At 40.1% G+C, this 23,077-nt stretch overlaps 4 protein-coding genes across 6 annotated transcripts; 2 read left to right on the forward strand and 2 right to left on the reverse strand.

Moving 5' to 3' along the window:
- Positions 1–1,835: 1,835 nt before the first annotated feature.
- LOC117568174 (TBC1 domain family member 31) lies at positions 1,836–14,805 on the reverse strand. Of its 3 annotated transcripts, none has more exons than XM_052004774.1 (5): positions 14,359–14,804; positions 14,183–14,296; positions 11,312–13,727; positions 11,108–11,246; positions 1,836–1,918 (listed from the first exon to the last, which is right to left on the reverse strand). In XM_052004774.1, the coding sequence occupies exons 1-5, from the start codon at positions 14,649–14,651 to the stop codon at positions 1,863–1,865; spliced, it is 3,018 nt and encodes a 1,005-aa protein (XP_051860734.1). In that variant the 5' UTR covers positions 14,652–14,804; the 3' UTR covers positions 1,836–1,862. The 3 variants fall into 3 exon arrangements, with proteins under 3 accessions (XP_051860734.1, XP_034104498.1, XP_034104497.1); XM_034248607.2 differs by lacking the exon at positions 1,836–1,918 and adding an exon at positions 7,339–8,215; XM_034248606.2 differs by lacking the exon at positions 1,836–1,918 and adding an exon at positions 10,829–11,032 and having other exon boundaries at positions 14,359–14,805.
- LOC117568176 (cyclic AMP-dependent transcription factor ATF-7) lies at positions 9,180–10,589 on the forward strand. Its single transcript, XM_034248611.2, has 2 exons — positions 9,180–10,373; positions 10,432–10,589. Exons 1-2 carry the CDS (start codon positions 9,245–9,247, stop codon positions 10,539–10,541), a joined length of 1,239 nt encoding a protein of 412 aa, XP_034104502.1. The 5' UTR covers positions 9,180–9,244; the 3' UTR covers positions 10,542–10,589.
- A 420-nt stretch (positions 14,806–15,225) lies between the features above and the next one.
- Positions 15,226–15,945, reverse strand: LOC117566675 (leptin receptor gene-related protein). Its single transcript, XM_052004780.1, has 3 exons — positions 15,927–15,945; positions 15,603–15,858; positions 15,226–15,533 (listed from the first exon to the last, which is right to left on the reverse strand). Exons 2-3 carry the CDS (start codon positions 15,822–15,824, stop codon positions 15,417–15,419), a joined length of 339 nt encoding a protein of 112 aa, XP_051860740.1. The 5' UTR covers positions 15,825–15,858; positions 15,927–15,945; the 3' UTR covers positions 15,226–15,416.
- Positions 15,946–16,814: 869 nt separating this feature from the next.
- On the forward strand, positions 16,815–22,870 carry LOC117568175 (uncharacterized). The gene is made up of 3 exons (XM_034248610.2): positions 16,815–18,030; positions 19,042–19,960; positions 20,065–22,870. Exons 1-3 carry the CDS (start codon positions 17,943–17,945, stop codon positions 20,651–20,653), a joined length of 1,596 nt encoding a protein of 531 aa, XP_034104501.1. The 5' UTR covers positions 16,815–17,942; the 3' UTR covers positions 20,654–22,870.
- Positions 22,871–23,077: the final 207 nt, after the last annotated feature.

The following is a 23,077-nucleotide window of genomic DNA, read 5'->3' on the forward strand; positions in this document are numbered from 1 at the left end:
CTGCAAAGTCACCGCTTGCAAGATTGCATTAGTCTCTGCTCGCTGCTGTTTCGTGTAATTTCCGCTGAATTTTTAGTGCACCTTAGTTAGCCTTAGCTCTACTATAACCGTCTAATGATCAGTCTCTGGTCACTCGACTAGGCCACATGTGTGTGTGTGTGTGTGTGTGTGTGTGTATTTGTGTGTGTGTTTAGTCTGGAAACTAGTTGCCGCCACTGACCGATACATCAATTAAATTTGCATTTTAATTTGACGTTTCGTTTTGTTTTCGTACAAACGTGGCGCACTTTGTGTTTTTTTGATTTATATGGGAGCGGAGAGCATGATACGCGATAGCAACAACAACAAAAAGCTGTTGATCTTGTTAAGGTTAGCTGCTGGTGATCTGTGAAGCTTGTTTTACGTGCGCTTATTGAGTCAATGGAGCAGCCCCCAATGCCAAGCGCCTGTCAGCATATCCGTTCACCCGAATCCCCAACAGCCAAACACCCGACACTCGACATTTTGCCATTTGAGCTATGGCTATGTGCAGCAGCAAAGTGTTGCATGTTTAAGGTAAGTTAGCCCCAGTATCCGCCCGGTAAAACTCACAACCTCTTTCCCCCTCTCCACCCCACTTTGACACCGCCTCGCTACAAACATTTGGCAAACAACCGCAGTAGCAAAAATATTGTAAAACGAAACGTGCGCGCAAAGACGTTTACATAACGGTTGCCAGTTGCCAGTTGGCAGTTAGTATACCAGTCAACCGCAGACAGGTCTAACACCCATCCAACTAACAAACCAACCAACCACCCACACAATGGCTACCCCAAAAAAGAAGAGGAGAAAAAAAAAAGAACGAACTTTGGCAGCTCCATCTCTGTCAAAATGCAAGGCGCGAATTGTAAATTTGCAAATGCCGGAAACGCAAATTTTCCAAACTTGTTACCCACCGCAGTCGTTGGCAACAACAACAACAACAACAAGGTAACTTTTGTTGGCCAAATATCTAGCCACATACAAAAGTTAAATTCGAAATTCGAGGCCCAGAGGCATACTCGTAGTTGGATTGCGTTGGCGTTGGCTTTGGCTGTCGGAATAGAACTTTGCATTACAATTGGCTGCAATTTCTCTGGCTCTGTGATGGCCTCCTAGCACGCAATGGCCGGTCTATTGCTATTCCATCATTGACTTGGCCAAAAAGACCCCGTCGAAAGTGGTTTGTCTGCCAAAAAATACATTCGAAACACAAAAAATAGCCGACGGATGCATAAATTTTCGTATGACGCGCAATAATTAAAATGCAAGCAAATGTTGTATCTAACTTGAGCATTTCATTTTATTTTAGTTGTGCTCTTCCTTTTCTTACTTCCACGATGAAGCTGACCTATCATTAGCGCTTGCAAATGATGCACTACATCCGCCAGGAGTTCAACAATAATTCTTAACCCCAGCACAACCAATCATTAGGCATACGCATGACGGGCCAATGCCAGACCTTCAGACTTCGTCCCAGACTCTGCAGACGCATATATCACATGTCTCCTCCAATTGAGTGGGGGAACCACGCGTTTCCCGCACACACAAAAAATTCCAGCACGTATCAATCTGAAAATGGTGAAAAATGCGCATGTCCATCCAGCTGGCCAGCTGAAGGTAAACTGCGATCAGACTCTCTGTGTCGATCCTCTGCGATCGCGGCATTTGCTTTATTTATTGGCGATTTGGCCTGTCAGTCCAAAAGACCCGATTGACCTCAGTCTTTCGTCCTTTTGCATACACGTATTTATATTTATTGTGCCATATTGTATCCGCATCGATATCAACTCTATCTGATTTTGGTATCTGTGCTGCTCCTTTTCATCCATAAATCAGAAGTTTTAGCGCCTCCGGCTGAGCACATATGCGTGTGCATATTCATGAGTTTTGATTGAAGCTATAAATCAGCCGAAAAGAACAAAAAAATAAAACAAAAGTGAAGCCAGGAATCAATATTTCAAATGCCATCTATCAAATTTTTGGGTGTTGCAATAAAATCAATCGAAGAACGATTAAACATCAATGTAGTTTATAAGTTAAGTTTGGCAGAAATCTAAAAACATTAGGTTTCAAAACTATTTCGACTCTGCTGCAACTTTAACACCTGCCAAAAGCCAACGGAACACTTTCTATGGCCACCGTTTGAGTTCGACATCGACTTGCATCACATCCGCAACGGTTGTGCCACAAAAAACTTAATTAATATGACACATATCGTGAGTTGTTTTGGCCACCGATCGGTGGTTTTTATTTTGTATCTTGCTTTTTTCATTTTCAGATAAAGAAATGCGCTAATGAACCAAATGCGAAATGCTTATGAATGTATTATGTTTGTGGCTTTTTCGCAAAGAGCGCCGAAAAGTCGCCAAAGCATAATTAATCATGCAACATTCTTAGGGCTATGGCTACGTCTACAGCTTGTGTCTTGAGTCTTCAGTCTTCGTCTTTGACTTGGAGTTCCGCTTTTTGTTCCAAGCAGCATTTTGGGGCCTTTGTTGTTACCTTTTCGCCGGGTTAACTGATCGAAAACGCAGTTAGTTGTGCGCCAAAAAAAAAGAAAGAAAAAAAAAACAAAACAAAAGCAGAATAGTTATAGCTACGAGTGATATTAACATATCATTATTATAGCCATTAGCACTTTTAATTGATGAGTTTTTGCTGCCGTCTTCGTCTTTGACTTGCGTCTCATCGCGTTCACTCTCCTGGCCATTGCAATGGCTTTGGCTTCAGTTTCAGCTTCAGCTACAACTTCAACTTCAACTTTAGCTTTAACTTCAACTCCCAGCTTGCCAATCATTTGTCAATGGCAAAAGATACAGTAGAATAAAAACAAAAAAACAAAAAAAAAAACGAAACGACAAAAGAAACCGACGGAGTCAACCGTTGAAGATGGCCGCGGGTGAATCGCGAATGGGAGAACACTTTGAGTATCATGAAGGGTCACAAGAAACGAACGAGTAAATAACTAAATAAACCACTCACTCAATTGAATGCATATGAATGCGTATCAGTTGTGATCCACTTCCACAAATAGCTTAATCATTTCATTGCCTTTCTGACAGCCAACCATCACTTTATTAGACCAACAAACGCGAGACTTTTATTTTTGTAGTTTTTTATGAATATTACTCTTGCTTTAGGCATTGCATTTATTTTATGAATTGCATAAAATATTCACGCAACACCTGTCCAATTATTCATGTTTTCCTTGTAAACTCAACAAGCTGTCAATTCTAAGCTTTGTCCTCACGATGCTGTTACTTCCTTAGAATCAGCGCAATTAATTAAATTGGAGCTGTACGCGAATGAGAATTAAGAAATTATTCGAGTTTATATGACACATGGCAGCTAACAATTATACGAATTATTATTATGCGATTATTACTTCATCTCTTGGCAAATAAAACTAAAAACTGCGTTTGGTGAATATTTGTTTATTTTTATTTATTTCATTTGAAAAGCTCATTCATTTTACCACAATATTTTATTATTACTAAAACTTTTCTTTTACATTTATTTATTGAAAATGAGAGCACTCAAAGATTTAGGGCTTATAAAAAATGTTTATATTTAATATTTTTAATACTAGATTTTTTATTTTTTTATTTGGGGAAAAATGTGTGCTCAACTTATAATTAATGATTTACTATTTATAAAAATTATATTACTAGATTACTTATATATTTCTTTTTAGTTAAATTACTATTACCGGAGTTTCTGTGTTAATTTATTTATTGAAAATGTTGACGCTCAAAGATTTAGGGGATATAAACAATTTTTATTATTTATATTTACAATTATTACATTTTTTATATTTTTTTGAACTACTTCTTATAATTTATATTACTAGATACTACTTTTTTCTCTTTTCTTTAAATATTAAACTATTACTCTATTATATTTATTAAGTTATTTACATATTCCGGATCTAAACGAATATCTTTCAATTAAAAATAAACTATAACTTGTAACTACAAGTCATTTTTCTCACATTTTTTAACTAAATGTTAAAAAAAAATCATTATAAAAATTATTTCCGTTTATTTCTTTATTGAAAATGTAGTTGCTATCAAAATAACTTCTGCCACTTTTTTTGTCTCTTATTTTTGAATATTAATATAACACTAGAATTTTTCTAAATATTTATTATAGATAATACTAGAACATTTCTTGTTTATTTATTTATTAACAACAATTTATTTATAACAAACAATAGAACCACTATGTTTGATTACAACTGATAATTTATAGTACTTGTGGCTTCTTCTTTCTTCCACATTATTAAGTTACGTGTTTAAATTTATATTAAAAAAAATTAGCTTAACTTACACATATTTTATTACGTATATTTTCTATCTATTTTAATATTTAGCTGTCACCATAATTTTTTCAGTTTATTAATTTATAAATAGTCACTTATTATTTTTATTAAATATTTTATTTTTAGCAGTGCTTCAATTTTCAACTATATGAATTCAAAGGGAAACGGAACTGCTGGATTAGTGACAGTCACCGGTGTGGCCTCCAGATATTTTGCATGCTTCTTCACTGCCGCCTCAGAAGACGATCATAAGAGATTTGCTTAATTAATTGTGTATTTCTAACTGGACTCCCTAGAGCTGGGGTCAAGCAACAACAACAACAATCAAAGACAAAGTTTCATTGATGAATTTTGACAGGTTTTTAAATTTTGGGTTAATGGTTTTGTCTCTCTCTCGGTGACTTTGTGTACACGAGATGATCTTTTCGTTCTGCGGCTTTGTCTTAAGCGAATTCATTAGTGGATGACGGTGAAAATTGAATTATGGTGTCTTTTTTACACCTTTTCTGTGGATGAAATCATTTATCTTGCAAGAAAATGTTTAGCCATGAGGTTTCACTTTAAAAAGAGTTAGAATTGAATTAGATTTTCCTTGCATGTTTTTTGATTATGTTTAAATTTTTAGATATACCAAGTCTTGGATATTGCATGACGCATTTAACATTCCTTTTGCAAGCGAATTCCTTTGAAAACACACAACGATATCTAGAAACATGCAATTAAACACGCACACTCACATCTAATACCGTTATTGGCCTAGGTGTGTTTCGAGGCCCACAAAGCCCAAAAACTGTAGAATAAAAAAAGACTGCCCAGAGCGCATGTCCCTTTTTTGAAAGGAACTTGGGCTTTATAGGGAACTCACGCCCTCTAAGCAAAGGACCGCGAGGAGCGAGATCCAGATTAAATCCAGGCCTGGCGCATGTTAGACACAAGTCTGTAGAGCAAAGGGGCACGCCTCCAGACGCCAATTATGTTTGAGCAACCCAAGGATGCGCCTCAAGCGCAGGATATGCTTCAACTGTGGCGCGTTGTAGTTGCCGCCGGCAAAAAGTGAGAGACAGAAGGAGACACAAAACGAAAAAAACGAAAGTTTTGTTAACTTTTGATTTTGTTGTTGATATCGAATAAATATCAAATACAAGCCGCAGCGATGTGTAGAAGCAGTTGGACTTGGGGATGGGGTTGGAGCCGCGACAACAGCCCGGCGGCCTTAACGGAAATGGAAATGATGTGGCAAGCTACAAATGAGAGAAAGAGAACGATAGCAGAAGAGAGGAGAGGAGGCAGCTGGAGGAGCAATTAGGCAGCGCCCCATGAACGTGGGGCATTAAATTGTGAGCTGAAAGTGGCAGATACATCAAAAGTGAACGCAATCCATCATCTTGCGAATCACGGCGTGATGAGTGCCGCCGCCAACAACAGCGGTTGAGCTCGACGTTGAAGTCCAGGCCCTGGATAGCCTCTCTTTCACTTGTCGGCATCCTTTCGCTTTGTGGTCTTTATGATGATGATGACTGCCTAAAGTTGCCTTTAGTGGCGCGTTCGCCGCACGAGCTAAACTCGGCCAAAAATGTTTGGCTAATTTCTGTGTCTAAGCCGCAGCTCTAAATACCGTTAGACAGGCGCAGCTTTAGCTTCAGATTCAGCTTCAATGTATATCTAGTGTGCTAGTGTGTATGTGTGTATGGTCAAGGTCACAATTAATTGCTGGCGTTGTCGATGGCGACTTCCTCTATAACTGGCCGCAGTTTCTAATGCCGCGTGATCTACTTTCGGCCGACCGACTCAGTGGCAATTAAAACAATTACCTTTACCTGTCTCCATCTCCATCTCTATCTCTATCTGTATCTGTATCTCTATCTATATCTGTATTTGTATCTGCTGCTGTAGTTGCGTCTGTGAGGGCTTTTCACTGGAACTGCTCGCAGCCACAGCCACATCACGCCCATTAGCGACAATCAATCTCGGCCACGCTGCAAGAACCACAGCAACAACAGCCACAGCAACGACAACAGCAACAAAAGTCAGTGATAAAGTTTTGTGCGCTTGTTTTGGTTTCATATTTTGCCGCTTTTTGCCGTTTGGCTTTTTTATTTACGAATGCGACTGCCAGATAACCCATAATTATGAAATTATTATTGAGCGCCAAGTTAGACGCAAAGCTTGGCAATAAAAATGCCAAGCAGAAAACACAAAAACACAAAAAAAAACGAAATTTTTCGTACGAATAGTAGCTATCTTTAGGCTTAGTTTCAGTCTGCGATTGCCGTCGGAAAAGTAAAAATCATTTCATTCCATTTCGACCGGCTGTGTGCACAGGAAGTCTGTTGAGTCAGAAATCGATGCTAGCGGCGCAGGAAGTTGCATAAAAAGAGTATTGATTAAAATATATAATATCAAAAAAAGCAATAATGTTGCTGCTGTTGATTTTTTAATTGATACATAAAAAGCAATGTAAACATCATAAAAGTAAACGTACTCAAAATTCATCGAGAAAAGTTTTGAAGTTATGCAAAAAGTTCAGTCTTGTGGCAAGTTGTAAGCCATTTACCATTCCGCTGCATGCAACCGTGGAAAAAGAAGAACGCCGAATTTATGCAAAATGCCCGCTAGCCAAAACAAACAAACTGTCCAAAAAGTCCAAAAACTAAACCCAAAACAAATGTGGGGCGTTCTAGGAATTTCATAAAGGAAACGAAAGATACACAGGATGCAGCTTGTTAAGTTTCGTATTTTTGAATATTTATGAAATGCCACAAGGGTCCTGCGTCGGTTATTGTCCTGGCAGCATAACACATTGCACATTGTTGGTGCCGTTATGAATTATTATGCTTGCGATAGCGGGAATGCAGTCAGCTCATTAGCCAAAAGCGCTGCAGGCGCCTAGCAACAGGTTGAGTCCTGACAACAAATAAAACTTCCCAGAAAAGAAAGCTGGCAAAAAAAAATATAAGAAAACCTAGCAAGAACTTGAGAGCATTGCTTAAAATCTGTGCTGCATCCTGCCAGTGACGAGACGAAGCAAGGACAACCTGTAATTTTCAAATCTGGCGAAACAAATGCAAAACTAAAAATGTATCTTGTGGATTGCGTATGCGTCGCGGCGCAGAAATGGCGCGCACGATGGATGTTAAAGCCAACTGCGACTGCGACTTTGAATGCGACCAGGAGTAGCAGCAGCATCAGCAGCAGGAGAGAGAGAAAGAGATGTTCATCGGAACGCATGTTCTTTGAAAATTGCCCATAATTATGCGAACGAACTTCAAACTGATTGTTTCTACCGGCAAGCGGCGGCCATGGCTGTCCAAAAACCGCGTCTGTTGCATGCAACATACCCGAGAGTGGTCCACAAGCAACAGCAAGCAGCCACAAACCCGGCATTGGGCTTAAGATCGACATTGGTCTGGACGGGTCTGCTCTGGTCGGGTTCGGTACGGAATCGCCCGTTTGCTGCAGTGAAAGAGAATGACTGTAATTACGCATCACTTTTTCTTAATTTTCATGCTGTGCTCTGCTCTGCATCTTCCTCGTCTGTGGCTGGTTGTGATCTTGCTCTTGCTCTTGCTATCGCTATGCCTGCCGATGGGATGGGGTGCCCACCATTTTGACTGGCTTGGGAAGCTATGGAGGATTTGGATACTGAACTTGACCCACAAGACAAGTATGTATTGTTGCTCTGCGCTGAAACTGAAGCTGAAGCTGCGGCGGCCTCTTGTGAGAAATAAATACGTCCCAGAGAGTTTTAGAAAATTGCTCGTTGCGTGCATGTTTCCGAAAAGCGGCTCAAAAACATTTTGCGTGTCTTCTGTTAGTTGTTTTCGTTTTATTTTTCGTATTCGTTTTTGTTTCTTACTTCCTTCAATGAGAAATCTAATTTAAAAGATACAAAATTTTAAATTATGGGGTTTTCTTTATTGCCAAAAATATTTTTCGGCTGTATTTTTTTTTTCTTTGTGTCTTATTTTGTGTATGATTGGGCCTACGTGCTGTGAAAAAAAGGTTCGAGCAACGAAGCTCTGCACTTCAGATGCCAGAAAGCGATACGCAGACTTTTGACGGAAGTGTTGAATGTCATCATTTTTGAAAATTGTAGGTGATATTATAAGTCCTGCATGTAATGAATATCCAAACTATTTATAAAGCAATTATAAAATAATTACTTTTTGTAATGATAACTGTAAGTATTTAATATTAAACTGTGTTCAGCTTTTTAATTTATAACGACTTTTTGTATTTTTGTACTTTAAGTGTTGCACAACTCAAAATTAAGTGTTGAATTGCGTCATGAAATAATAGCCCATAGTTCGCAATGCGAACTTCGCATTTGAGCTTCAAGCAAACTTTCCTTGCCACCATTCGTATAGTGAGAGAATAATGATACATGTCTCAACATTCAATATACTACAAAACTCTGCTCGACTAATGTGGAAAGCTTATTCAAGATTACGTCAAGAATTTTTGTAATAAACGATATTTAGAAGCACTTTCTGCGGTTTTTTAAATTTTGTGCAAACAACTTATGAGTGTAACCAGCCGCGTTCTAAGAGTTTTCGATTTTGGTATATACCAACGGCGTTAAATCTTATATTTCAAAAGTGTTGCTTAAGGTCACACCCTGTAAAGTCAAACAGCTTTTCAGTTTAACAAAGTCTGATTTCAAAATAATTGAATAATAAATCTTTATAAATTATTGTTTGTCGACACAAATTAAAGATGTTTTGTCGCTGAAATATCGATTTATTAGTATACAGAAAAGACAGAATAACAATAACAATAACAGAATCAATTCTCTGTTAACTCGGCTCTGCTAAAACATATGGTTTTGTTTTTGTTTAGTTGACGGCGTTGTGTTGCGTGCCGATTGTTATTGTTTATTAATGAATTATAAATTGTGCGACAATGGAAAACGACGCAAATATTGCGGATTTATCCGCCGTCTCCTTTGCCGACTTTGAGACTAAAAATAGAGATGAGAATGCAAGCTTCGAAAACTTTAATCAGTGTCAGCCAAAACATGACATGGCCATGACACTCGACTTATCACTGGGTCAGAAGTCGGAACACCTCTTTCCCACTGATCAAACGCCCACACCGACACGCCTTATTAAGAACTGTGATGAAGTTGGCCTCTTTGAGGATCTGCAGCATGTTAACCCCTTTGACCTTGGGTTTCAACGTGCCGCCGAACAAAATGCAGTCAGTGGCCATACCGCAATACCCGTAACACCAACACGCTCATCAGAGGCGCCACCTACGGATGGTGACTCGCTACACACACCGCAAGTGTATCCGCTAGACTCGGCTACAGTGTCAGCGGCAACTCCCGCCGTAGTCAGCAACAGCAATAGTCCCTTGGACGTCGTAGTGCCCAATGTCGAGGATCTGCTGAAGACTCCCGCTCCAACACCTGCTCCGATTCCTACTGCTACACCCCACAACGCCCCATCTCAAGTGCCCAGCACAACTGACAATGGCCCTCCGCCACTGCAGTTAATACAACCCCAAGTTATCACTTGGCTGCTGCCCGCACAGACTTTCTCACTAACCACCACAGCAGCTCCTGCAAACAACAAGACTTCAAAAAGTGCCACATCCACACCAAGAATTCGTCCCTTAATCTTACCTAAGCCCAGTGCAGCTCCGCCCTCCAAGGCTCCATTATCAACAAGCATTACCACAACAAGCACGACACCTGTTCATGAACCCAGTAGCGCCAGCTTGACACCCACATCACAGCTGCCCATCAAAGAGCGACTCAAAGCTATTCTGAGCAACAGTTACAACAAGAAGCAACGCAGTTTCACTGCGCCCACTCCTAAGGCAATGTCCACCGTGAATCGCAAAGAAGATAGCCTAGACAGACGACGTGCTGCCGCGTCCAGATATCGTACCAAGATGCGCAGGGAGCACAAGGAGCTCAAGGATCATAATGCCCAACTGCAGCAAGAAAATCGAGAGCTGCGAGAGCGCATCGCAGCACTAGAGCGGCAACTGCAGCAACAAAACAGCAACAACAATTTGGCTAGTGGTGAGAAACAAATTAAAATCCAAATGCATCAATTAATTAACCATTCTATATGCTACAGTTGTGGGCAACCAAATCCAAATGCCGCCTTCCAGCATACACCTGGTCATCAATGTGCCCAAGATGATAGTGCCTTCTTCGGAACCAAATCAGAGGCTCGATAAAAAGTGAGCAGCTCTAGCAGATAGATGATAAATAAATTACTTGTACGCCTGCCTTAAAATATGTTTGTACAATTTGTTTGTAATATTTTCAATATAAACATTTATTTATTGCAAAAGTTATTCTATAAATAGGTTTAAAGAAATAAATATTTATAAGAAAAGCTTATTTATTAAATTATTGCTATTGCTCAATAAGATCATGATATTTATATAACCTTATATTAAACGTAGTTGATTGCTGGCATATAAAATAATTCAAAATAAATATACAAATTGTTTTGTTAATATAATATGTATAATTTTATCTTTGTTTAATCAGGCAGTATTGCGTCGATAAATATATATGTATTTATAATTTGTAAATATATAAATTAGTAATGCACATTGTGGTATAGGCAGTTATTGCTATATTGCAGTTTGTCTTTGAATATTTGTTTTTGAATGTAATATCACCGAAAATATGCGAAAAGGATAAACGCAAATTATTTTTTTTGAATTCTATTATTACAAATATTAGTTTTTTACAAAAAAAAAAATACCCCTATCTTTAAATATCCTATTATAATTACTTACGTTTGGAGCCGCTGTTTAAAATATCTGAGAATTCTTTTTGTATTTCCTGAATTGAACGCTCAATTGCAGTTAAGTGTGGCTCTTCAGGTGCCGGAGACCTTCGTGACCGACTGGGTTTATCCAAATGCTCCATGGTCATCTGTAAAGAACAATAATTAAAAGTAATTATCACTCTTTAAGATTGACTGATCAATATGTGCGAACCTCGCGAAGATTTCGTTGTAGCTCATCACGCTCCTGGCACATTTTTTGTATGTTGTCATAATATTTCTGGGCAAGAGGCGCTCCCGCAGTATCTGAATAGTAACGCTGTGCCAACAACTCCAGTTCCTGGTTGCGTATCTCGTCCTCGGCAAATTGCATCTCCTGAGTGTGGCGTCGTCGCTCGCGTTCTATTCGGTGCATCAGCATGTCGATGTCCTTCTCCATTTCCAATACTTTACGACGCTGTTCGGCCTCCTGCAGCTGGGTCATAACTTCACTTTTGCGTTGCCGCACTTCCAGTTGATAGGTGAGCAGCATTTTCCGATGGCAAGAGATGCGCTCCTCTTCTCGCTGTATGGTTTCCTGATAGAGTTTCTCCATTTCCTTCACACGCCTCGTATGTTCCTCTTGCTTGAGACCATTTTGCAAACGATCCATCATTTGCAACTCCTCCAATTCAAGATGACGAATGCGTGCATCAATCTCCTGATGCTGTTTCTGTAGTTCCAAAGTCTGCTCTTCCTTTTCCGCTATCCAATTGCTGGGATATTTAAGAAATTTGGGATAAACACCTTTGGGAATGGGTGCAAATGGTGGCATAAAACGCCGAGGATGCACTTGCGGTGGACATTTATTCATCAGCTTGCGAGCTCTGCCAACCAACTTGGTCACATCAATTGGATTCTGTTCGTGGAAGAAGCGCAACACTGCTTCCTTGTCCGGCAGGCGCAAGATCAACTCACGTTGCAGCAAATTATAGGCTACAATAACAAAAATGATAAAATACTGAGGCTCCGTAATGATATTATCCCAAAGAGCCAGCCATTGCTGCTCCTCCAATACCTCAGCAAAAGCATTCGTTAGCAGCGACCAAGCATAATCTTTGGCATGCACTTCGAGAGCCTGATAGAACTTGGACAACTGCTCGTCATTGCACTGCAAGACATTGGCACACATGGCCAAATAGTTTTCCGGTGGCAACGGATAGAACTCGAAGCAAAGCTGCAAGTGATTAAGCAGCAGCGTCGCCATCAGCTCGAACACAACCAATCCGTTCTTCAGCAGATGCTTGACAAAGGGAAACACCAGATGTGGCATAAACTCAGCGTATCCAAATACCTTGCACCAGTGAGCCAAGCAGCTCCATGCCCGGATAACACCACGACGCTGAGCATCGCCTTTGATGCGCAGTCCACGCGCATTGCGCTTCACAATTGGCGGTTCGCCTAGCTTTAGCAGCGCCTGATACTGGACGCCATTGCAGGGCAGTTGCAACAACGAACTCCATATGATGAACCTATACTTCTCAGGATAACAACCAAACTCGCGTAGCATGGCCTCCAAACGATCCCGCTTCAACAGCTGCCGCAACTCTTGATTCATCGGCCCACTAACGTGACCTGGCAGCTTGGGTTGTTTGAGCACAGCACGCAGCTGGGCAATGGATTGCGTCTTGGACTGCAGTGCATTGAAAAGGCGACACGTGGACCACACATTGACCTCGCCGCATTTTGACAGCACGCTGAGCAGCTTGCCATCTCGGCTTACATTGAGACTGAGACCATTTGAGTGTTGCACTATAAGCTTTTGATCCGTGTTCTCCAGATCTAACATAACAGCCTGACCACGAGCTGTAATGCCAAAGAGTATACGTTCCTTAGGCTGGGGCAGCACTTCGATTTGTTTGAGTACAAAATCACGCATCCGAAATAATTTATCGACCTCAAAGGAGGCTGAGCTGAGCAGCAGCAAGTAACCATCGATAGTGGTGAAACACAGTTTATTGCCATTTGGTGTGAAGCTATAGTTGAGCAGCGTGCCATCGGCAAAGTTTTCCTCTTCACAATCGAATTCCAAATCATCTATTGAATTGATATCATCCTCGTCGTCGCCACGCAAGGCAATCTCTGGAATCGCTTTTTGGTTTCGCAGCAAACGCAGTTTACGATCTCGTGCCTTGATTGGCAACGTAATTTGTGTGGCTTCCTGAGAGTGTGCCGACCACACACTCAGACTATCGTTTGTGAAACAGGTGAAGAACTGCTCAGAGTTGGGTATATAACCAGCCAACTTAAGTGTATGTCGCGACTGATCAAATTCCAGACGATGTGACACTCTTAAATTCCTTAAATTGAGCAGCGCTGCATCGGAACCAAGGCGCATCAGCATATTTGAGATCGAGGAACTTTGCACGCGATTTCCCCAGGTAATCTGATTAACTGCTGCGGTTCCCACTTCATTGTCCCGGCTGATAATGGACTTTTCCACATTGATAACAAGAACGTGTCCCTTTTCGTTGCCTACAATATACTCACTGTGGTGCAAGGGTGAGGCATGCACCACCGTCGCTTGAGGAACTCGAATTGTGAGTCGCCAATATCGTTTGATAACAAAATCGAACACATAGATGTTGCCGCTGTTGTGGGAATAATAAATGAAAGGTATTAAAATCGTTATCAATCTGGGCATACAATACTTTTGTTATAGTAATGTAGCAAGAAATGTAATTAAGATAGGGGCTCCCCCAGGGCCTGTTAATCACATGAATTGATTCCAAACTTGTTAAATACAATTAATCATTCCCTGTATGGTTTGACGTTGTCTATTTAGTTGCGAAAAAATGCTGTAATTTTGTTGTCCTTAGTTCCTTAAAATAAAATCCTATTAAATGAGCTCGATGGAATTAAAACTAGCTGTGCAAAGAATTCTCTTAGTAATTCTCTTAGTAATTTCGGCTAATTATATTCTTACGCTCCCCACAAATTTCAATAATCTTAACAATATAATTTTGTAAGTCTATTTAATCTCTGTTATTTATTTAACACTCTTATGCATTCCCAATAGAAGAATAATTGAAATATAATAACTCACCGCCTGTCAATTACCAGAAGTTTGTTGCTCATCCCATTGAAACAACAAGCGGCGATTCGGACACGCAATTGCTTGTCCACATTTTTAATGGTGTGATGCACGGTCAATATATTTCTAAAAGCAACGACGAATAAATTAAATATTTATTGTTCCTGATTGGTATGCTAAATACTTACCCTGTCTCATTATGTTGCAGTTTAAAGGGATATTTGTGCATCGGCAAATCTGCATGGGAAGCTACACTGGGTGCTACACTGGGCTGAAAGTGCTCTGTAAAATTCTCCTCAAATTCTTCGGATTCACTGTCGTTCTCTGTGGAGAATTCCATTTCTGAAATTAAATCCCATTCTTCTGCGTCGTACAATGTGCCCTCGTCCTCCTGCTCCTCTTGGTTTTCGTCATCATAAATTGCACTGGCCAAGGAAATGTTTTCTAAAGGCGGATTATTATTAGACGCAATTTTTTCCATTTTCTTTAGTTTTCAAAAACCAAATAAATGTCAATGCTTGACTCAAAAGTGACCACAGTGAGATTTCAGATTTTGGCTTATACCAAAAAAAATACCAAAAACGTCATTCAGAACTACTCTATTTTTGGTGAGGCGCTATTTTTGAAAAACGGCACTTCCCAATTTCTAAAGAAAATAAGAGACAGCCTGACACATTTTATTTTTCTAAAAATATACATTTTTGATGAGCTGCGACATTATTTTCATAAAAACAAGCTGACTGAAATTAACATTTTTAAACAGTTCTTAAAGCTCCTTTTGAGTATTTAAATACCATACATAGTATGTATTACATACGTACTAATAATTACATTGCTCGGCTCTCTGCTGAATTAGTTCAGATGAACCGATAGCTAACGGCAACGATATTTAGAGAAATGTACGCACCTGACATCCTAGCTGAAATCACAAAATATATTCACTACTAAATTCTAGAACATAGATTAAAAAACTGCCTTCGTGATATACTTAGTATTTACATAAAACCTTTATCCCAATCTCTAGATTTGACACGTCCTGAGTAAAAGTCACCGAATCGGTTAATAAACTATTATGTATATTGTTATTTGCATTAAATAATTGTTATTTGAATATATTTATTGATGTGAGATTGACTGATTTTTTGTGATGGAGCGAACTGCATTCAAAATTGCTTCATCCAAAAATCCATCGTCGGTGCTTAAAACATAACTCCCTCGCAGTTGGTGCTAATTTTACAGATCCCACTTAGAACATGCCTCCGTAAGGCGCATCAAAGCTCTCTCCACGCATAGCATAGCCAACAATGGTCGAATAGTTAATAACGTTAGCTATTAACGTCAGTATGCAAGCTGTCCAGGTAATCTATAAAATAAATGCAGAAAGATTTAATTATTCTCTTAATGTTAAAGCACTATGATTATGTCAACTTACAACAGCCGAATGTGCCAGGACTATGGGTAAGGCAAAAGAACTCAACACCATGCCAGCTGAGAGAAAGAGGGCAAACTCCGTCTTCGGGTTGGTTTCGCTGCCAGGGGTGGAGCGTTTGGCTATTAGGACTGGCAATACTGATAACACATAGAAGAGCAGCACGAAGAACGGATAGAATATCTTGGGTGTGGGAACAGCGCATGCCAATATCAGAAATGTCATTCCCAGGCACGTAAGTAGTGCACTTATGACCAAGCTGAAACAGAATAAAAGTTATCAATGAATTTGCAAATAAGTATTCACATGTAGCGGGTGGCTACTTACGCTGCAAGTGTTGGTTTGTTGTTGTTGGTGTCGTTGTTGGTTAAAACCAGAATCGGTCAAGTGGCAATTGAAGCAAGTGGTTCACGAAATAAATAGCATCAGGATTAATATACATTAGTTGTAGAATTTATTACGCATTACTTACCTTTCATTGCGGCCATTGTGTATTTGTTTATAATTTTTCTTTGTCGCTTGGATAAAAAAAATGATTCACGAATAACGATTTAATATCGATAACACGAATTTACATGTATGAGTATTTTTCGTGTTTTGTGTTAATTTTAGGACCATTCTCATAAATCGATACTGTTAATTTGCTGCAAATTTAAGACAACCACAAAAAAATAAATTTTTGTATAGTTGAAAGCTGACACAATTAGGAATTTAGTGTTCATTTCATTAGTGATTGCAAATAAATTTACAAATAAAAAATGGTACAGGCATGATACTTTAGTATATTTTCACCATTAAAAAACCTCCAATCTAGCTTACGGTCACACAGTCCAGCCTACGCAGAAAATAATCAGTTCAAATTTCAACAGCACACTTCGAAGCAAATAAAATAAAACAATAAAATAAGCTGGATATATATGCAGAGTTAAGTAATAGAAAACTGTGATTAGAAATTCGATAATATGTTTTTAAATGAAAATAATTTTATTTCCATTTTTCATTGATAATCATGACTGATACTAATACAGTTCCAAGCGATCGTTAACATTAAATTGTGCACCCTTGCGAAACTGAAAATGTTAAGGACATGCAACAGTAAAAAGGTTCCTGTGAATTAGGAAGCTTTCGGGTGTTCTGGTTGAAAATTCATTGATAAAAATAAAATGTCCTATCCCAAAATGAAAATGGTACAGCGCGTGCCCGCCAAAAGCTATCGGAGCTGGGGCACGAACTTACATATATGTAGCATACGTTGTGGGTGTGTGTATGTGTGTGTGCAAGTGACTACGTAGCAGCCACCTGCTAGCTGCCAAAAAGTCGACTCTGACATCGGCCTTTTCATGAATGCATGAATGTTTATTCAAAGAATCCCTGCGCACTGACACACACACATACACACTTGCACAAGCATTCGGGTACCTCACTTATACTCATACACTTGCATGCGGACCTGTCGAGCTTTTGATTGAAAGCTTTACGCATGCGCCGAACCGTAATATTTTTTTGTTGCTGCGCTTTGTTGTTGGCTTGGCCCCAAAAGCTGCCCGCAACATTTAACAGTGCGGGGGCGGACATAACATTTGCGTCACAGGTCCCATTGCTGGTTTTTGCTGTTGCCTGCTGCTCATTCAGTATAACGTTATACGTCGACGACAAAGCAACGCAACGCAACACAAAAGCTAAACGTAAAACATCAAAAAAAAGAAACGCGCAACGTGAAACGAACGCTCAACGGGGGAGCAGCCTAATAAGTTCATTACAACAAATTTTTGTTTGCCTGCAACTTGAAAGAAAACTGCAACATTTGACATTTGTAACAGACGTGGCAAGTGCAGTGGAAACCGTTGAACGCTCAACAATACAGTTTTGCTGCCAGCTTTTGCAATCTGCTAAAGGAAATTGCAAATAAAATATTGCACGCCTACGCGAAATAATCTAGGTACTAAAACCACCAGCTGCCCGATTTCGTGTCGTCTGTACGTGAGTGCAAATGTGTGTGTGAGTGAGCTTGTGTGCGTGCGTGTATGTGTGAAAATCAATAAAACGCTGTCTCTGCCTCCGTGTATTGAGAGGAGCATGTACTTGGCCATTTTGAACCGGCCATATGGCAACTGTGCTGTGCTTTGCTAATCAAATACCAACCCAATAAGTACCATATACCAGTTACCTGGCTGCTTACCTCGTAAGCAGTTAATTGTGCCAAGGTGCCGAGTGCAATATTGAGGCGCTGAATTGACGTCAAACTTACCGATTAAGCGCAACCAATTAAACCAAATTAGTGTGAAAGAAAAACGAAACGGAACAGAAATTAAAAGAAAAGCACCGAGCAGAGAAGTCAGCAATATGGCGAAGCGAATGGAAATAACCTGCGCACTGATTGCAGTCCTCATGTGCAGCATATTGGGTCACTGCGAAATGTCCGTTTACCCAGGTAAATATGCCTAAAAATAGCACAACCAACGAACCAACCAACCAACCAACCAACCAACTAACCCCAACCACCCCCCACCACCACTAACCCCTATTAACAACTACCGCTTCACAAACACTCACACGCACACAGTCACAGAACTGAATGTCACTGTGCGTTAGTGTGTGTGTGTAATTTGAACTTTTGCGTCGTGAATGGCGCAGGAAAAGCGAAGCAGCCGCTTGCCAACTTCGTTTTGTGTATACTACTGTATACTAGATGTGCATGGCTGTATGCATGTGCATGTGTGTGTATGTGTGTGAGGAGTACATATCGAGTATCAAATATTCACGAATCAAAACACCCACGCGCACTCACACTCCGCAGCTGCTGCAGAGGCTGCCGTTGATCTGTGAGTGAGTGTGTGCGGGTGTGTGGGTGTTTATATCCCACTTCACTCCTCTCAGAGGGGGCGTGTGCCGCCCACTAGCCCACTAGAGTCGCTTTGATGCTTGCTTTGCTTCAAGTTTTGAGCTGATTGCTGCAGTTGAGGCTTAGAGTACTTTTTATAGCCTACTTTTCAGCGCACAGCAAACGAAATGAAATAAAGCTTTTTCTACCGCGTCACAGCCATGTCCTAGTGTGCGTGTGTATGCTACTGCTTCTGTATGCGTGCGTGTGTGTGTGTGTGTGAACGCGTGTAGTAATTGGTCTATTTTTAAACATTGGCAATTAAATTGACTTTTGTTTGTCTATTCCGGCGGCATTTTTTATTTGGGCGAGTTATAAGCGCGACCTCAACCCGTTTATTTCTTCCTTCCGTTTCGCCTTGTCCTTTTGTTTTCTATTTTTGGTTGTCGTTATTTTTGAACAGCAACTTGCACGCAATGGACTTGGACTTCATTAGCATTAGCATTAACATAATGAGAGTCCGTCCATGTCCAAACACATGCCACATGCCACATGCCACACGGCAAACACCACACCCAAGTCAGACCAATTAATCAATTGCATTTCGCTTTCGCCTTGCAGGACTTCGTCGTCGCCCAATTACGCCGGCGGCTCTAGAAACTCAGCAGTATGAACAATTGATGGAGGAGCATGCGCGCCGACGACTGCAGCAGCAATTCGAGCAGCAGCTGGAGCTGATCAAACTGAAGATGCTGCGACAGCGCAAACTCCTGGAGGAGGAACGCTATCGTCAGCGACAGCAGGAGGTACAGATGGCCGAGTCCGAGGATGAGTACGAGAATAGCAACAATAACAACAACAACGACAACAACAATCAGCAATACGATCAATACGATAACGTCGAAGGTGATGCTGCCTACGGCAGTCCCATGGAAGCCATGCCCATTGAGCGACCACAGCCGCCCATGCGAATGCCCCCACCCAACTGGAATAGCCTGGAGATGAGTTTTAATCGCAACAATGTGCTGAGGGAGCGCATTCCCTTTGCCGTCGGTCCCAGCGACGCACGTTTCTTTGAGAACGCCAATGATCCTTCCGGTGAACTCGACTCGCGTGCCTTGGACGATTACGAAGAGTACGCGCCAGCACCCGAAGCTGGTGCTGAAGTGGTGACGTCCAAGAGCAAAGTGGCTGCCACCGTGACAGCGGCTAAACCTGTGGAGCAGCCACCCAAGCTGCTCGATGGAGCAACTGCAAATTTCCATCGCATCAAGCCGCAATCTGCGGCAGCTGCAGCTGTGGCTGGCGTCAATCTGCCGCTGTCCAAGGAGGGTAGCAATGATATCGCAGGGCTCATGAGTAAGCTACAGAAGCCAGTCAAATCACCGTACCTGCCGGTGGATAACAGCGATGAAGCTGGTCATCAGGTGATGCGCCAGCATCTGGGCATGAACAGCGAAATGGGCGTCTACATTGTGGCGCTGATTGCTGGAGTTAGTGCGGCCGTCACAGTGGGTCTCTTAGCTTTAGGTGTTACCTGGTAAGTTGGCAAGCGCTTAGTTAACTCATGTCAATCTTTATGCTACTTAGTTTAACTAACGGACAACCTCTTTCCCTCTCTCTCTCTTTCTCTCTTCGTTTTAGGTTCCACAATCGCAGCAAAGCTGCCGCTGATGTGGACTATCCTGCTTATGGCGTCACGGGACCCAACAAGGATGTCTCGCCCTCGTGTGATCGCAAGCTGGCGCAGAGCGCCCAAATGTATCACTATCAGCACCAGAAGCAGCAAATCATCGCCATGGAGAATTGCCAGGCCACCGATGGCAGCTGCGGCCTCTCCGATGTGGAGAGCGACGACGACAACGAGGAGGGCGACTATACTGTCTATGAATGTCCCGGCCTGGCGCCCACTGGCGAAATGGAGGTGAAGAATCCGCTCTTCCTGGACGAGACGCCGGCTACGCCAGCCACAGGCGTCACAGCAGTAGCCACCACCAATGGCACCGCAACTGCAACAGCAACCGCAACCACAACAAACACAACCAACAACACCAGCAGCAGCAACAGCAGTGGCACATCTACGAATAACAACATCACGCAGGCAACGCCACAACAGCCGGCAACACAGAAGAAGGGCACGGTGAAGCCGAACATGAATTTGTTGAATGCCGCAGCCACAGCTGCTGCAGCTGCCAAAGCTGAGGAGAAACAGAAGCGCAAGAGCAAGAAGTAAATTGTAGGCGGCTGTTATTAAGAGAGAGAGAGAGAGTTGAACTCTTTTCTCTGGCACTCTCTCTCTGTCTCGCTATCTCAGTTTGTCGCTATCTCTGTATCGATTGGAATTGGTAAAGTTTGACTGATCCATTTTATCGGCCAACAGACAGACATAAAGTACACGCGTATGTACATAACACACACACACACACATACACTACATACTAAACATAAATACATATATAGAGAAACAGATACGCGCGCGCATGTATAGCATATATGATGTACTATGTATGTATTCCTAATGAAAGTCCATGGAATTTAATTCCACGGCTGCAGGCTCTCGAAGTGCAACAAACGAGTAAACTTGCTTTGATGGCACAACTCTCTTATCTCTTCCCTTTAAATTGTAAGCCCTATCATATTATGATGTATCTCTATCGTAATCGTATCGTATCATAATCGTATTGCTATGATCTAAGCACACATAAGAATCCCTGACACCCATCCACCCTCCACTTCCCTGCTATTCTTACCATTCTTTTCCGCCTTTGTGAATTCCAAAGACATTGCGCAAGTTTCATGTGGCATCATGTGATTTTCTAGTCTGTTGCATGTCTGTCAAAAGCAGAAACGAGACAATTGCACAATTGCCATTTGAATAGGTAATATTCCCCCTATCCACTATCCCCTTCCCTCCCCACCCACAACATATAGTCCGTAATACTTAAATACGCTACTGATTCTATTTACATACAATCCAACATGTGTACTTATTTATTGTATTGTAATTTAACATTTTATTGTATTGTACTTACTTACATATTATGTATATCAAAACAATTTTTGGTGTCTGCAACACAAATCAATTTATAACAAACAAAATATTTTAAAGTCTGCATTATATTGGTAACAACAAGAACAACAACAACAACTAAAACAACAACATAACATAGCATTCTATTCTATAAAAATATATATACGATACATACATATTATATAATGTACTATATGTATGATGTACATGTATTATTATTATTAACGTAACGTACGAAAGTACTTGAAGTATTTGTGTAATTATTGTAACATATACACACACATGCCTAAATTAATTTAATTAACATACGAACATGTATGTGTGTACTCTTATTGGTATTTCCCTTTATTTTCTAATTTATTGTACTACGCTTTGTGATCTTAAATTATCTGTGTCAATTTAGAAATACAATTCTGGTAACCAACATATACACATACCTACTACATATATGTATACATACTTTATGAAGTCACGCAAGCATAATGCATAATGACTATTGAATGTATGCTTTATGATGTATGTATGTAACATATAGTATGTACTTATCATATTGGAGCAAAAAAGAAATCTATAGAAAGCGACGGCGACGGCGAAAAACGATAGAGGAAAAGAGAATTATTTACAAGTAAAACTTAACAATAATTTCCTGCACATTCATGTAAAGTAAATGAAAAATGACTGATAACACACACAAAACAAAACAAAACTAAAAAACAAAAACACGCGTCTATTGTACAAAAACGAATGAAACGAAAGATAATGAAATTTATTTATTAATTAGTCGAATATTATTGAAACGAAATAGTAGATGTTCCAAAGTCCCCCAAAACCAAATGAAAAGGAAAGAAACGTACTTTAGCGAAGCATTCAATTGTATTTATATTGCTGTAAATAAACATAAACATGTATGACAAGAAGAAATATTTACTAAATCTGAAACAACGTAAACAATTGCGGCCGTAACAATTACAATACACTGATAACACAACAAAGAAAACAAAAACTCACGAGTTTAAAAAAATGAAATGCAACTTATATACATACAACGCGCATCTACAATAATAAGTGTAATAACTACTTAAAAAGAAAAGATAATGAAACGAATGAAAATTCGACAACTGCTAAGCACGTTGGACAACACATTGATCTATTTTATATTGTTTTCAACAATAACCATTGGAAATGTACTTTGCTACAATAAAACAAAACAAAAAAGAAAAAAACAAAGAAAACAAATGCAAACATAATGTTTGCCAAATTGGCTTATCGACTAAAACGTTGAGCGGAATGTTGAGTTTGAAATATATATTTTATGGAGTTTTCCGAAAGATCGACAAAATCAGAATGCAAACATGTATCTTGAAAGAAATCCAAAAAAATACATAGTTATATTGTGAATAAAGAACATAATTTAATTTATTTATGTATTGTATAATAACCATAACACAAATTATACAATATGCATACAAAATAAATTAAACTAACCCAAAAGAAAATGTAATGTTTTATTTGAATCAGGCTCAAAAAGTCAAACACTATTCAATTGCCTGCTTAATAGTATGGCGCGAATTTTATTTAAATTGAACAAGAAATGATTGGTGCTGCCAGACTCACTATTCATCAAAC

Source organism: Drosophila albomicans, chromosome 3, assembly GCF_009650485.2.
Source record: "Drosophila albomicans strain 15112-1751.03 chromosome 3, ASM965048v2, whole genome shotgun sequence".
NCBI lineage: Eukaryota > Metazoa > Arthropoda > Insecta > Diptera > Drosophilidae > Drosophila > Drosophila albomicans.

What these genes read in the sequence shown, in the direction of transcription:
- LOC117568176 (XM_034248611.2), top strand. Translation starts at nt 9,245, where the DNA reads ATGGAAAACGACGCAAATATTGCGGATTTATCCGCCGTCTCCTTTGCC. An exon ending in CAACAACAATTTGGCTAGTG is followed by an intron (nt 10,374 to 10,431) that starts GTGAGAAACAAA and finishes TATATGCTACAG; the next exon opens with TTGTGGGCAACCAAATCCAA.
- LOC117568174 (XM_034248606.2), bottom strand. Translation starts at nt 14,651, where the DNA reads ATGGAAAAAATTGCGTCTAATAATAATCCGCCTTTAGAAAACATTTCC. An exon ending in CTTCTGGTAATTGACAGGCG is followed by an intron (nt 13,728 to 14,182) that starts GTGAGTTATTAT and finishes TTCCCACAACAG; the next exon opens with CGGCAACATCTATGTGTTCG. An exon ending in TACAACGAAATCTTCGCGAG is followed by an intron (nt 11,247 to 11,311) that starts GTTCGCACATAT and finishes TGTTCTTTACAG; the next exon opens with ATGACCATGGAGCATTTGGA.
- LOC117566675 (XM_052004780.1), bottom strand. Translation starts at nt 15,824, where the DNA reads ATGACATTTCTGATATTGGCATGCGCTGTTCCCACACCCAAGATATTC. An exon ending in TCCTGGCACATTCGGCTGTT is followed by an intron (nt 15,534 to 15,602) that starts GTAAGTTGACAT and finishes TTTATTTTATAG; the next exon opens with ATTACCTGGACAGCTTGCAT.
- LOC117568175 (XM_034248610.2), top strand. Translation starts at nt 17,943, where the DNA reads ATGGCGAAGCGAATGGAAATAACCTGCGCACTGATTGCAGTCCTCATG. An exon ending in CGAAATGTCCGTTTACCCAG is followed by an intron (nt 18,031 to 19,041) that starts GTAAATATGCCT and finishes TTCGCCTTGCAG; the next exon opens with GACTTCGTCGTCGCCCAATT. An exon ending in TTAGCTTTAGGTGTTACCTG is followed by an intron (nt 19,961 to 20,064) that starts GTAAGTTGGCAA and finishes TCTTCGTTTTAG; the next exon opens with GTTCCACAATCGCAGCAAAG.